The sequence below is a fragment of the Camelus ferus genome, chromosome 4 (assembly GCF_009834535.1).
Source record: "Camelus ferus isolate YT-003-E chromosome 4, BCGSAC_Cfer_1.0, whole genome shotgun sequence".
Taxonomy (NCBI): domain Eukaryota; kingdom Metazoa; phylum Chordata; class Mammalia; order Artiodactyla; family Camelidae; genus Camelus; species Camelus ferus.
The window spans coordinates 53,995,463-54,011,099 of NC_045699.1; the positions used below are offsets into that span (position 1 = coordinate 53,995,463).

General features: G+C 47.5%; 1 protein-coding gene across 1 annotated transcript in view; it reads right to left on the reverse strand.

Moving 5' to 3' along the window:
* Positions 1-15,637, reverse strand: part of PTPN3 (protein tyrosine phosphatase non-receptor type 3) — a 131,191-nt gene that overhangs the window by 27,393 nt on the left and 88,161 nt on the right. Inside the window, 6 exon segments of the mRNA XM_006180789.3 lie at positions 814-888; positions 1,043-1,229; positions 8,267-8,443; positions 10,574-10,708; positions 13,877-14,049; positions 15,409-15,472. Coding sequence (XP_006180851.2) covers positions 814-888; positions 1,043-1,229; positions 8,267-8,443; positions 10,574-10,708; positions 13,877-14,049; positions 15,409-15,472 — 811 coding nt within the window.

Sequence of the window (15,637 nt, forward strand, 5' to 3'; positions counted from 1 at the left end):
ACTAAAGGTGCACTTGGAGGAGGTGGCCTCCTGGCAAGAAATGCAAATAGCCCCCAGGAAAACTCAGAAAACACAGCCCCTAAGTGTTGCTGGAAAGGGAGCTTTCAGCGGAGGAGAGGAGCTGTAGAAGGGTCCCCTGCCGTGCGGGCTTCTGACCTCTGAGAACAGGCGGTCAGCAGGGCTGCTGGGGTATCAGGAGGGAGCGCGTGACGGCGGCTGAGGGGTGGGCAGCAAAGCCCACCCGCGCTCACTCTGCTCAGGGGTGTGGAGGGCCAGATGGCACCCATCTCGGCTTTGTGTCAGCTCGGCCACTGTAGTGCCAAACCACTTGTAAATGGATGAGGTGGCTGTGTTCCAATAAAACTTTATAAAAATAGATGGGATTTTGGCCCATAGGCCACGGTCTGTAGAGCCTGCCGAGAGAGAAGCAGAGGAGGGGGACCACCCTGTCCTCGAACCACTGTTCTCTCTTAGCGACGCTGAGGGGTCTCTTAATACCCCTCTTCGGGGGTAGATCTGCTCACCACCCCACATGCCCACTCTGAGCCTCAGCGTGTGACTATGAAACAGGTTTAAAGATACCAACTTCCCCACTTGACAGAAGAACTAAATATAAGTAAGTACACAGCAGGCGCCAAGCACAGAGTGGACACTCGACAGCTGCCAAGGCCACATAAAAAGCTCCCTGTTCTGAGGGCCGAGCCAATTTCCCTCCGTAGCCTGAAGTATGTGGCACATTTCTAACGGAAGTGAAAAAGTCATGTAAAGAGTGCTTCAGAGCATAAAACGCCCTTACAATTGCCCACAGCATACCTTTAGATTAAAGCCAAATTTTCCATCCTCATCTGGCGTGATGCGGATCAAGACTAAGTAGCCGTCACCATCGTTCTGCAAAATGACGGAAAATCATCAGTTGCCTTACTTCTCCCTCCAGGGGCTGGAGACAAGCTGTTCCCTTTGCGTCACAACCACTGAACTGCCTGAGAGGTGCCCCTGCACGGGAAGCCTGGCGGGGTCGGCGGCGGACCCCGAGCCCACGCACCTTGTCGCAGTAGTACTGGCTGGAGTCCTCGGCGGAGCCCGCTTTGGTCACCCTGTGCAAGGCCTCTAAGAACTGCTGGTCGACGCCGTCCGGCGAGCAGGAGCCTGGAGCGTTTGAAGATGGAGACACAGAACTGGATGACTTCCGGGTCAGGCAGCTTTGTGCTGGGTTGTTCTTGGATATGCTCCTTCGTCGTGGGGAAGGAGGAGACATTTTAACAACGGGATTAGTATTTTACCAAAGCAAACATTACTGACTGCTGGCGCTTCACTTCTCACAGCCGTCACCAATCCCTGGAACCTTAGATGAGCTCCAAAGGTCAAAACCAGGGCTCAGGCACACCCAGAGTGCATGGGCTGCCCGTGCCCCCATCTGGCCCAAACACCACCACTGTTAGTTTCAAGGAAGAGGGGCAGGAGGGTAGGGCGGTGCCAGGAGCTGCTGAAAACTCAGCTGCCTTCCTAGCTGCTTTAGAAGGGTGATAGGGACAAGTGCCCGGCTACTCTGTGCTTAATTACTGAAGCTCACTCGGATGCACACGTCTCCATCCCTTCTGAATGCTTTTTCCTTCCATCTCATTCCTGCTGACAGCTCTGCTTCACAGGACTGTTCCCTACCCAAGGGAAATGGGACCAACGTTGCATATTCAGGACAACTTATATTAACTCTAGTTTGCATTATTTGCCTGTGACATCCAGTAATTGCCCACACTGAGATCATACGTTTTATTTCTAATACAGGTCTTTCTGTATCTTAGCGCAGGTCCAACATGGCAGCCACTAGTCCCATTTGGCTACTGAAATTAAGATTAGAAAGTTCTTTAGCTGGGCAGCACAGTTCCGGAACATTTCTGTCATCGTGGGAAGTTCTACTGGATAGCGTTGTCGTCAAGAATTCCAGACTGTTAGAACTGAACAGACCTCTGTGGTCAAAAGCTGTCCCCTCACCTGATGGAGAGTAGTCTGATGGATGTGAGTCCCTGAGCACCTGTCCCCTCTCCAGGCCACACCAAGTCTGCTCCTCAGACCTCCCACGTCCAACCTCACAGGACTACAGGGACCAGCACCATGTAGGACACACAACTTCTCTGCATCATGTACACCCACACTAGGCCTTTCCAGAGCCAGAGGCCTAGCAAAAGATGCCTTAAAAAGCCTTCAGAATAGAGAATTGTTCTGTAGACCTCCTCCACACTCTCGTCTCATTCGAGGTTAAGAGACGGGAAAGGGGAGCAGACAAAAGACAGTCAGTGAAACAGACTGACAAAAGGCAGTCGCTGCTGCCTCTTACTAAACCTTTATTTCGGGACCTTGGATTTTTCATCAAAATAGTTCCTCTCTGTTTCCCAGCAAGTTCAAATTAGCTTACTTTAAATATAACATCTCTATCAGAGTCGCACAGAATGATTCACAGTCTCGATTCATTTGAAGACAAAAACTCAGTGATGGACTAGGGCAGAAACAGCTATTTCCAAACAAGAGTTTGGCCTTAAGGTTTTTAAATTGCTGGTCAAGGGAAGGGTGTTATGGATGGGAAGGCATTTCAAGAGCGACGCTATTTGGGAACTGAAGCCGTACGCTAAATAAATGAAAATAAATGAGACTGATTTACTCAAAAGGAAGCTTAAAAAAAAAAAAGTTCTCCCCAAGTAGGGCAACTTGGTTAAGCTTTGATGTTTACAAGAGCACCTCCCAGTGGCAGAAAGGGAAACTGCTTGGAAGTTGCTAAACAGGATAAAGCCAAAGGGCTTTAGGAAATGCTATTTCCAGCTCTTGGGGTGGAGCTGAACCTTTAACGTGAAGCTGCAAATAGCATTCCTACTCAGACGTCTGGAAGCAACTGGAGGTGACAGTGATGGAAAGGGTGACGAGCGTGTAAACAAAAGAGCAAGGTGACAAAGCAGAAGAGAACAGACTTTGCAGTAAACTGTCATATATTTTTGTGTTCATTACATTTATTTAATTTCTAAATTTTGAATTTAGAATCACACTATATAGAATTTAGAAGATGTCATACAAGGCTTTAAGGCATTTTTCTTTTTCAGTATAAAATGTGATGGTCTATCCCAAACAGCCCAGAGTACCAAAAATAACATCTGTGCCCAATCCTGCTTTCTAAGGAGGGGTGGAGAGGTTACTTTTAGGTGATAATTTATTAAACGCGACTATATTTTGGGGGCTGATCAACTGGGTGCAGATGTTTCCTGGAGGCTGCAGTAACGTTCTGCTCAGCGTGGAGGATGGACAGACAGATGGTGAGGAGGCCATCAAATGCCGAGAAGGATGCAGCACAGGGAGGCCAGGAGGGAAGACTATGCACCGAGTGGCTTTCCTCCCGCCTTGGGGTAGGACGCGAGGTCTGACTGAGGGAGGGAGAGCCAGTGGGTGGGGTGGGAGAGACACAGGGAGCTACCCCTGGAACCAGGGGTCCCGGGGGCAACTGTGAAAGGAGGGAAGAAAGGGGTAGGAAGAGGGAGCAGGAGTAAGAGGAATGCCCCTGAGACAGGAGGGGGACTGTCACTGCCATTGCGGAGCCAGAGCAGCCAGGGAGTGACTGGCCACCCCCAGCTCGCTGGGGAGAAGGGGCAGAGACAGACTGACTGACTGCAGACAAACGGGCGTCTGCAGATGCTTCCGAACTGTAAGTGCGGGAGGCTTTGGAGACAAAAGCCAGCACAGAATTCACTTCTCTGAAGACAAGCACTGTTAAAGTGGCAGGGTTTCCCATGGCAGAAAAGCTCTCATGTGATGCTTTTTACACCACTCTTTCCCACACCCTAGACAATGACAAAGACCCCCTGCCCAGCCCTGCCCCCAGCCTGTTAGCCAAGCGAAGCCGAGCTCCCACTGAGGGTTCCACACTCTCACTGAGCGCCCAAAAGGCTCCTGCTCTGGTGGTGACAGAACAGAGGCCGTTCCAAGTGGCATTTCTTTCTTGGGTCTATGAGCTGCTTGAGGTTGGGAGAGACCCTAGTCCTCTTTCTCTTCCTCTCCTGGAAGAAGAGGAGGAGTTGAGGATGCTTGAGGCTCCAACAAATGCTCACTGGGCAGTAGTGCAGACATGAGGCCCCACTTAGCAAGACACAGGAGAGCCACATGCTGGGTGAGAAGATGATGAGCTGAGACTGGGCTGGGCTGGGTTCAAGGTATTCATCAGACATCCGCAGACAAGTGGCCCAAAACCGAGTGAAGGGCAGGCAGGGTACAGGGAAAATAAACACAGAAACTCCTAATGAAACCCTGCAGCTGGCTGGTCTCCTCTGAGGAGACACAGGACAACTGGGCTGTCCAACAAGAGAGCAGGCTGCCACGCTGCAGGAGGGCTGCCCAGCAGCGGCAGGGTGAGCGGGTGACAGAGGTGACGGGGTGACAGGGCTGAGGGAATTCCTACACTGGTGATGAGGCTGAAGGAAGGAATTCCCAAAGTTCCTTCCAATGCACAGAAGCTATTAAAAACATTTTTTAAATAGTGGTAAAACACATGTAATATAAAATTGACCATCTTAACCATTTTTAAAGTGTACAGTTAGGCAGCATTAAGTGTATTCATGTTGTTTTGTGCACAGAAGTTCTGAAATAAAAGCTCACAGCTGCCGGGTGCCCTTGGAACAAGGCAGGCTCTGAGGGAGGGAAGCAAATAGTGAAGGCTTCATCACAGTGGCCCCCGGCCCCACTCGCTCCGAGGAGAAGGTCTTCAAACACAACCCTAATCTGCCCTCCAACTTGTTTTCCTCCAGCTTCTGCTCTGCAAAGTCATTCTTCCTTTGGGACGCTCCCCCTCTCATTTTTCTGGGAGGTGGGTTGCTTCTGTTTTCGGAAACTTCCTCCTCCGCAGACTCTGGCCTTGGCTCCAAGGTGAGGGAAGGAGCGCAGAGTGGCTGAGGGGGGAACAAGAGGACGGCCTTCTCGGGCACAAAGCAAACTGCCAACTATACTCATAAACGCCGCCGTGCTGCTATAAATACGGAACAAACGGCGGTGACTCATCCCCGAGGCTAATGTTCAGAGAGCCTGAGCTCCGCCACTCGGTCTGGAGCCAGAGTCAGACCTCTCTTTTTCCTCCTTTCTCTTTCTTTCTCTTGTTCCCACGAGCACAGAACATTACACTTCATTCTTCTTCCCAAAAGGAGCCCTCCTCGCTGCCTGTGATATCATTCATCTGATTTCTCCAACAGAATACTTCTTCTTGCTTCTCAACACACACTAATTTGCCGGGTAACACACGTCAAACGCTTCTTAAACATTTTGCAAGCCCTGCATCTGACCCTGGTATCCACGGATTCAACCAATCATGGATCGAACTGAAGCTGTGGTTACGGAGGACCAATCTGTACTTTGCCATTTTACATAAGGGACTTGAGCGTCCGTGGATTTTGGTACCTGGGAGGGTCCTAGAACCAATCCCTCTCGGAATGACTGTACTCAATGAAGAAACCACCATGGTTCTTCCAAGTACAGAAGAACCTTCCTTTCTTGCCCTGGGCAACGGAGGGCCCCTGGACTCTCAGAGAGGCCAGCTGCCTCTGAAGACCCAGCAGAAGGCGGCTTCCTGCCAGCAGGAAGCGATTCCCTACCTAAGCGAGCTGGCAGGGGCTGCGTTTTTTCTCACTGTTTGCCCCACTTGCAAAGCACAGCTGCTAAGGGAGCCTGGGAACTGTCCACAGTTGGCTCGCCCGGCAAAGAAGGCTGCCTTTGGATCACCATTACTTGCTGCTTCTAACATTTCGCTGCAATGCAAAGCGCCCCAGGACGACGTGTCTTCCGAGCTCTCACAGGGGCATTTCAGAAAGAACCGATGTGCAATGCCTAGGGGTGAGTGGGGTCACACGTTACTTAAGTCACACAGGGCTGGAGGAAGTGAATTTTCAATTTAGTCTGAACAAACGTAGACTTAAATAGCCACACGTGTGTGGCCGTATCGGCCTGTGAAGGTCCAGATGCTCTGTAATTCCATCGTGGGGCTGCAGACCACAGAGGGGAGATCTCATGTAGGACATGGAAGCAGGCTTCTCAGAACCCTCAGTTCCTCAAACTCTCTTCTCCTCTCACCAAAGTGACAGAGCCCCATAGTGTGATGATGAAGGCTGACAATGTGTTATTTGCCCAGCTGGCCCAGAGGCCCCCGAAAGCAAAGACTTGTCTAAATTGCCTTCACGTTCCCTCAGTGAGAAGCAAAGAGTGTAGAAAGTGTGCTGCTGGACTCGGCAATGAGTGTAGCCCTTTAGAACGTCCACACACCACTGGTCAGAATTCATCTCTCCTCCACCCAGGACCTGGAGCTGTCCTGGATCTGTGCTGTCCAATATGGTAGCCACTACCTACACGTGGTCCTTGAGCACTTGAAATGAGGCTTGTGTGACTGAGGAACTGAACCTAAGTTTTGTCTTATTTTAAATGATTTCGATCTGAATAGCCATATGTGGCTAGTGGACTGGACAGTAAGGTCTAGACACTCCCCAATTCCATGATGGGACAGCAGGAGGATCTCACATGGAGGATGTGACTGGGCATCCCTGAGCCCTCGATCAGAGCCCTAAACCCTCTTTCTCCTCTCACCAAAGCGACACAGCCCCTGGCAGACTCAAACTGGCTCAAGTCACGCATGCCTGCACTCCTGCCCTGTGCTAGATCTGCAAAACTACAGCATCACACAAAGGAACTCACACCTTCCACTGCAGCCTCAACGGGGGTGTAAGTTGGAGCAAGAGATAGTGATCATTGCAACAAAAGCATCATCCAAATTCAGGCCACAAGGAAACAGCGACCTGAGGAGTATTTACCCAGAGGCGTTAAGAGCACAGAGAAGCTAGAAACCATGTTTGCTGCGGTCAGGGACAGCGGAGAGGAAGCAACCTCACACGTAAGTGGGAAGCGAGATTTGTGGTTTGCCTGTGGTGCCTAGAGTACAATCAGGATGCAGTTAATGCTTTAAGCCTAGTAGCTGGAGTGGTAAAAATGTGCAGATTAGCTGAAGTGCCTTCTTGCTAATCGTCTGCTGTTAGGGGAGGCACTGTATGTTTCTATGTTTTGGGCATAGTATGGGACTTAACAGAATGGATGCCCAATGACCATGGTTGACTTCCTAATAGATGATCTATTCCTGTCATGCTTAGGTCATTTTTTTTTTTAATGATTTATGTCTTGTCCACTCCAAAAAATGATTTTCACATTTACTCTAAAATGTGCAGATATGGTAGAACAGTGAATTCATTAAAACCAGAGAGAAAAATAAGACCCATTAATAAGGCAAGGAAGGAAGAGCAGGGACTATACCAGAAACCTGGGCTAAGAGAAGCTAATGCAATTCTGAGCTCCCTGATAATCAAGTCAAAAAGGGAACTAGTGGATTAGATATTATCGTATAGAATAATAAAAAGACTCAAGCCAGGATTTTAGGAGAGACATATTTTTTCCCTGACCTTAAAATGTGAAGGGAGTTTGTCTCATTAAAAAACAGAAAGCAGGAACATAAAAGAATTTGATGCAAACCGTCCTTGACAAAAATTCAGCGAAGAGAGTAAGAGTTGTTCTCTGCATGTTTTTTCTTTATATTAACTATTCATTAAAAACAAAAAGAGAACAAAGACCCTGAGGGCATACTGTGGTTCTGAGAAGGCTTTCCATAGACAGCTAGAAATAAGCACATTATCAGGGATGGGGAATCCTGCAGCGGTCTGAGAATCTAGAGAAGTACCACTACAGTTAACACGGCTACAACCTCTGGGTAAATACTCCTCAGGTTGAAATGGTTTAAAGCTGGCTTTGCTCATGAACTGGAGAGAACATTATTCAAGAGAGCTAACACTATAATGGAAAAGAATCTGAAAATATACGTGTATATATATGTATATATATATTATATATATATATATATATATATATATATCTGAATCACTTTGCTGTACACTTGAAACTAATGCTGTAAATCAATCACATTTCAATTAAAAAAATAAAATTTAAAAAAAAGAGAGAGAGGTGACAAGTATGGACAGTAGGTCACTGACAAAAAGCAGTGCAAGGTCTCGACCCCAGGCACACAGCTTTCCTTCTGCTGGTGAGGGAGGGTCTGATTTATGTTCTCAGCCTAGCAGGGAGCAAAGCACCCCAGGGAGCTGGCTGCAGCCTCTGGCCCTTGCCTCCTCCTAAAAGGCCATCAGGCCTGAGCCAGTTCCTCAACAGCCCAGACGAGCAGTTACCAAGAAAGAGACTGACAGAAGCTCCTTACTCTCGGTGTGGGCTTCGGTTCTGAGAAACCTCGGAGTCACTGTCTCTGGGCGACAGGGAGCCCTTGTAGGTGTAAAACACATCTTCGGTCTCAGTAATATACGTCATCTCGTTGACAAGGTTGTCCGCTGAAGAGTGCCGTGGCTTTCGGATTTCGTGCCGGAGCCGAGGGCTTCGCCTGGTGGGGAAAGGTTCAGGGTGAAGTGCCGAAAGCAGAATCCACTCAGGAATTTGATCAGACTTCCGTGATCTACCTTTCTACCCTGACCTTTCTAAGGATGCCTTGGCTGATGCGGTTGGAACTTAAGAGCCAGTTAACCCATTACTACTCTAGAATCTACCAAGGACCACGAGGTCCCCAATACTCTTAGCTCAGTGGTACAGCCCCTCAGTTTTAGAGACAGGCAGATGGGCCGGGTTTTTGCCCTTTGGGGAGTTGATGAGTACTGATTTAGGAAGAGTTAGTCTTCTGGGAGAACTCAAGCTCTCAGTGCATAAATAGGCATGCTGCCTGCTGATCAGACAATTTTTCTGATTCATTTGAACAGTATAAAGAAAAGGTTTAGAAGCCCAAGTAAGCTTTTTGGCAAAATTCAAACCTTATTTCAATGACATCCCCTCATGTAAATTTCACTTGATCCAGGAAGAAACACATCCCTTACGTGACATATTAGATGGCCATCGCAGCACCACCTTGTGTCTCCAACAGCAACAATGGCTGTGCAACATGAGGCAAGTCACACTGCCTCTCTGAGCCTCAGCTGTACCTACCTGGCTCCTGAAAAATAACTGAAAAGAGGCAATGTCCTCAGGACGCCGGGGGCAGCCCCTGGGCACCGGCACCTGCGGTGGGTGATCTCAGGCTTGCTGAGCTTTCTCGGTTTTATTTGCCCTGTTTTTCCACCTTCCCCTTCCTTGTCAGCCATTTCTCCTTGGGACCGTCAGGACCTCCACTAGCTGCGATTCCCCTTGGGCCCAGATAATCAATAACACTGTGTCCAAAGGAGAGCAGAAAGGCTTGTGACTCCTCAGGAGGGGAGCATAAACAGCAGTGGAGCACTCCAGCCCCGGGTGTGGCAACATCAAATCCCGCTGCTCCTCTGGACGCCATCCTAGCCCTGCGCTGGGGCCCTGGCACTGCTGCCCGAGGGACTTCCAGACAAATGAAGCTGCCACTTTGTGGCATAAATTTACCACTACAGGATGAGTGCCTAAATCTTGGAAACCAAGAAACCAATCTACCCAGTTGCGTTACGATTTCTAACGCTAAATACCATCACCATCCCTGCCCAGAGCCTCCGGCCCCAGTGCAGGTCAGGCTGCCCAGTGGCCCTGCTGCTTTCTTCAGCCTGCCTGTTGGAATGCTCCTTAGTCCCTGGTAGATCACTCCTTGAGAATTTACAGGTCCACCCTGTCCATCATGCAGTGAGCAGAAAGCCATACTCTGATTTCAGGGTGGAGCTGGGGCCATGTTTCTGGCTTGGTTTCCCATCCTGATGATGCCTGTCTTTGGGGAACATTATAATAAAATAATGATAATGATGATGATGATGATGATGATGATAATAGTAATAATTATTATTATTCTACCTGGTCCTTTTTGGATAGCTTACAAAGCACTTGTACATTATTATTCCATCATTATTTCAACCCTTTTATAGATGGAAGGACTGAGACCAGAAAGGTAAAGAAACGTGTTAATGAACAGAAGAACCAAAATCTGAGTCTGACTCTTCCAGCTACAAACCCAGTGCCCTCCCCACTTTGCCAAACTGCCCCTTCCTTCCTTTTAAGCCGAGTCCATCATCATAAAAGCTGGCAGGCTGCCTTCCTCTGTGCAGTTGCTACTGCTGCTGAGGGTCAGGCACCCCCACATCAGTTACATTACATACCTTTACTAGGTTTCCCCGAAGTTTATTTTGTGTGATGTTAACAGGAAACATGAGAGCAAATAAAGTTAAACGTGCTTCTTTATCGCAGGACTTCTCAAAACATGAATATGCTAGTATGCATTATATATAACTTCAAGAGGAATTTCAGGAGGCTGCCCTGCTTCAAATTTATTTAGACAAAATAACTATCCAAAAAAAAAAAAAAAAACCCCAACATTATATACTAAGGAAAATGGTGAGCCAGACTTGTGCATTTCACAAAAACACTCCTCCAAGAGTCAAAGCATGCAAATGTAAACTCTGATCCTAGGCCATTTACAGTTAGGGATTTTTTGTAAAAAATTTATTCAGTTGAGTTTTTATTTTTAAAAGAGATAGAGTTTACTGGCAGGTAGTACAAAAAAAGGAGGACATACCAGTTGGGAGTAATAGGAGGAGACCGGGAAGGTAGACTCTTGGTTTCTAAATGTTCCACTGATAATGATCTCTGCATGGCCGGGTTCCACACCATCCCTCCAATCACCTTTTTGCAATACTGGTTATTTACAGACCTGAAAAACCAGATGCAGGTTCACTTTCTACATAGACATGTTCAGCGAGAATGAAGTGACAGCAAAAGCGAAACCAACAGTCCACACACACTCCCTCCCCGACGCTGACGATGGTGAACACCCTGATGGCCCCAGCCAAGGTTCCCGGTGGGTACACAGGTCAGAAGAGACTGCTTTCTGCCCCGCCTTCTCCTTCTCTCACTTCTTTTCTTTGGGTGAAAATATTTGCTTGTCCTTACCACTGCAAGGAACAAAACTGCTTTCAGAATATAACCAAACCTTACCAGATGATGAGGAATTCCAGGGTAACACGGAAATACAAGGAATTCTCACTTCACTCACAGTGGCGTGAGTACAAACACTAACCATCCTACCAGGCGCTCTTTGTCATCCTAGCTGGCAGAAGCTGTCACTATAAATCACTGGTAACTTGTTGGGAGGAGACCTGAGAAAATATGCTTAGACAGCAGAGTTTCAGGCCATGTTCTGTGGATAAGCCACCCTGAAGGTTCCTTTTGAATTTTATCGATACCTAGAGAATTTAAATCTCAACTAGTCTAGACCCGTCAGAGAATGAATTATTTGAGAGGATGGAGTTTGAAGCCAGTTTGGGGGGAAACTCAGTTCTGGCATTTCTAAACATTAAACAACATGTTAATGTCTTATGAAAACATTCCACACATTTCCTTGCAGCCTAAAATCAACAAACCAACAAAAAACATGACAGGAAAACCAAAAGAACGTAGGTAACACGAAACACGCCCTCTAGAATATCAATGTGCTAATTTACAATGAGAAACTCGGTGGTCACCCTGCTCAAAATGCTCACAGCAGCATCGGCATGAGAATCTACATCAGAAACCAAATTACCATTGACTGAAAACACAGCATCGGAACGAGGGGAGCAAGCGGGATGATTCAAAGCTCTAACCGAGCAGTTCCCCAAAGTATGTGCCACAGGTTATTAATAGGTGCTCTTTGGAAAAAGAAGTGTTCCATTGTCCCGTCAGCTTGGAAAATACTGAACAAGTTTCTTTTATGTGGAAGCTTTCAGGGGGCCTAATACGCAAATGTGCAACTGTGTCTCTAGGGGTTGGGCAATCACATTAGTAACCTAAGCCTCAGTTTCTCCATCTGTGAAGTGGAGGTCGTGAGGGATGGGCTTGGCCACTGCGCTGAAGCTGGTACTGGTGCCCAAGAACAGATGACCTGTGGCCACTGAGCCACCTCTAGTGTCCCAAGTGACCCCCAGCAGCAGATTAAAGATGGCTGCAAGTTCTCTGGCTCTCGAACCCAGGCTGGCCTAGGACTGCTCTGACCAAGAGTAGCTGTGCCAGGTTTAGGTCTAGCCTTGAAGATGACCAGCCGTTCCTGCCTTAGGCTCCTGCAGTCCTGAGCCTCTGGGAAAGAAATATAATTACCCTGTGAGAGTCCACAAGTAGAGGCCCTGGGAACACAGAGAGGGCGAGGGGGCCAGATGAGTCCGGCCTTCTGATTGTTCCATCAAGGCACCAGGTATGTGGGAGAAGTCATCCCGGACCCTCAGCCCAGCCCAGCCCAGCCCAGCCCACGGCTGCCTCTCACTGAGAAGCCCCAGCCCATGTATACCGCACGGAGCAGAAGAATCATCTGGCCAAGCTCTTCCCGAATGCCTGACCCACAGAATCTTGAAATATAATAGAATGGTTACTGCTTTAAGCCACCAAAATAGGGGAAGTTCTTTTTTTTTTTTAATGCCACAATGGATAACCAACCAACCAACCAAACAAACAAAAACACCAAAATCCTCTGTGTCGCCTGCATTTTACAGATAAAGAAATTGAAGAAGCGAATTAAATTAAAGCTGACATAGGTCAGATTTAAACCCAGGCTTCTCAGGAAGAGAATCCAAGCTTTCGGCTGCTCACTATGCCATATCTCAGCTGGTCCACGGGATCAGGTCCCACCACAGTGAATGCTACATTCTAGTAAGTTATGTCCCTGGAGTGTTCAGAAATAGAGCTACCGAATGTATGAAAGTACCAGATGGTATTATAAGCTAAAAACTTGAAAAATATATTTGCTCTTGTTTCATCAGAAGCTGAGAGAGAACATTTAGCACCACAAATACTGTCACTAATACCAATAGATGTTTACTGCTTATTCAATCTAGAAAGCTTCTGAATGATTATCAGTGTCATAGGAAAGCCACTGGAGCACAGTGTGAAACAGCCCCACATGTCCGCTAACGGCTCAGACAGGGACAACATGTTGTGAGTAACAGCCACATCAGTAAAGAAAAAAAAAATCACAAAAATAACTTTTCAAACCAGACAATTTAGAAATGCTAATAATTTGAGGCAATTTCTGCTAACTCTTGTTTTAGATGGCAGTCAGAATAAAAAAAATACACAAAAATATAAACTGCGTGATCTAGAGAATAAATTTTAATCTAAAAGTTTATAGATTTCATTTACCGTACTAGTCGTTGAATATTCTGAATATCATTCCTCCGGATAATAATACACATGGGGTTGCTGTAAGAACTAAGCATAATGAAGAATGTGCATGGTACAGGTAAGACTCATAATTGCCAGCTGTAATTATTACTGTTACTATTTCGTATCTGTCGTATGCCCTGTGTGCCAAAGTCACTTGACTCTGGAAATCTTTATTTCTATTCATTCATTATTACAGAGTATTTTTTTTTTTTTTAACAGAGGTACTAGGGATTGAACGCAGAACTTCGTGTGAGCCAAGCACACACTCTACCGCTGGGCTACACCCCCACCTCCACTACAGAGCATCTTATGGAATTAATGTTCTCTGGGAGAGGCGGTATTAATGGCACCAAGGTGACACTGCCATGTGCCTCCCTGACTGTGACGTGGTGTGGGAACCACTGTAATTCCAGCTGCTCAGGAGCTGAGTGTTGCAGAGTTAGGAGGCAGAAGTGAATGACAGGAACAAGAGAAGTACCTGAGTGTGTGTGGAAGAGACACTGCCGCCTCCGGAGAGATGCTCACTCATGGTTCAGAGATCTGGCAGCAGCTCTGGCTCCACTGCCCGGGGGGACCCTGGGTGGGGAACCGAACCGTCCCTTCCCCGGAGGATGTCCCCTCCCCAGTGGTGATCAGGACGTGTTTACCTCTCAGCTTAGCATGGAGACTGCCTGTAAAGCATACTCACTTTTTGGGGTTCCTAGAGCCCAGAGTCCAGTACTGAGACAGAACATTCTTTTCCTGAGGTAGTAGCTTCTTTGCCTGAAAGAACGTATGGTGCTCGACACAGGATTTCCACAAGTTTTTGCAAGATCGGTAATTTAACATGTTGAAGGCCACTATATGTTCCCTGGATTCGGTCTGGGAGGAAAAACATAGCAGAGATTTCATCTGCAGAGATGCAGGAGCAAGGTCTCAAGCATTTGATGCCCGCGTTGGTGGTATTCGGGTAGGATACGGCAGACAGCAGGAAACTGGCTTCAACATACCTTAGGCCACGAGCCAGGGCTATGGGGATATTCAGGCGCGGCATTTGTGAACCATCTTTATGAATGCGGTAACAGAGATGACCAGAGCCTGCTCTTTATCATCTGTGGTCTCTCATGAATGCTTTCATTTCACATGTGCCTGCGTTTCTAAGTTGGATATATCTGGAGCAACCAGATAAGGGCTGTCTGATATGATCCTTTTAAAATTTAGCTCTGGGAAAAATCTCTCCCCCGAAAGAAATAATCTTTCACTCATCAAACAACAGGAACCTTACAATGCTTTGGATTTCTCTATTGGCTTTCCAACAAAGCAGGGTTAAATCTAGTTCTCATTCCTAATGATTATTTTGATTATTTGCCCTCCCTTCATCCTACCTGAGTTGAGGTTTTCTGTTCTTATGTTAAAATACCATCTTGTTTGTTTTTATGGATGCTTGAGTCTTGCATCTGGGGATCCGGAGACCCAGTTTCTAGTCCTAGTTTGCTCTGAGCTTTGGTGTTCTCATTTCTAAGAGTTCACTGCAATGTGGAGCCATTTCAAGGACATATTATCTTTGAAAAACTGGGAAACAGAGGTAGTGACGGTAAGCAAAAACACACAAGCATAACAAGACAGAGCGCAGTGTCATGGAAAGAGTGGGCATCTCTGATTCCTAACGGCCGGGTTCAAGTTCCAGCTGTTCCACTGCACGGGCTGTGGGTCCTCTGACCGCTAAGTTGCTCTTCCCCATGTGGAAGGCCAAGATGAGTAACCCGAGAGCTGTGGATTCCTCCTGACACATACACACAAGGCCAGCGTGCATTTTAAACACATCAGGGGAAGGAACTGACCTTGCTGCCCTTTCCTGCTGCTCTGAGGTGGGCTCTGCCAGGTACTCTGACCAATGGTGTTTTATCTAATCCACAGGATCCCCTGAGAAGTGGGCATCGCTGTATTTCTGTAAATGAGGTAACCCAGACTAGGGGAGGTGAAGTTACCCACCCAGCTGGAGAGGGGAAGAGCCAGGATCTGAACCCCATGTCTCCGACTCCAAAGCAAGTTATCTCTCCAGCCAGATAAGCAGAGTAAAGTACACGGAGAACTGCCGGGCCCTCTGGACTCCGATGCCCACTGTGAGCCATGCCCTTTCTTCCCTGTTTTACATGCGGCAAATTCCTTCACCTGCTGAAGGGCTAAGAGCAGAAGTGGCTGAAAAACACAAGAACCAAAGCAAGCATAGGTGTAACTCACCTGTTTTCGCCGCTGATGTATAAAGAATTTTTTCCTTTTGAAAGAGATTTTTAGAATGTTCACCCTGCAAAAAATAAAACACAACACACGAAAAGCGCATCAGGGATCAGCCAGGGTGCAGCTGACGCCTCTCGATGGGTATCCTCTAGTCCGTGATCACGATGCCTGGGGGCTCTTGGCTGCCTAGAGCTGGCTTTGGCGAGGAAATGATGGTGGCCCCATCGCCTCG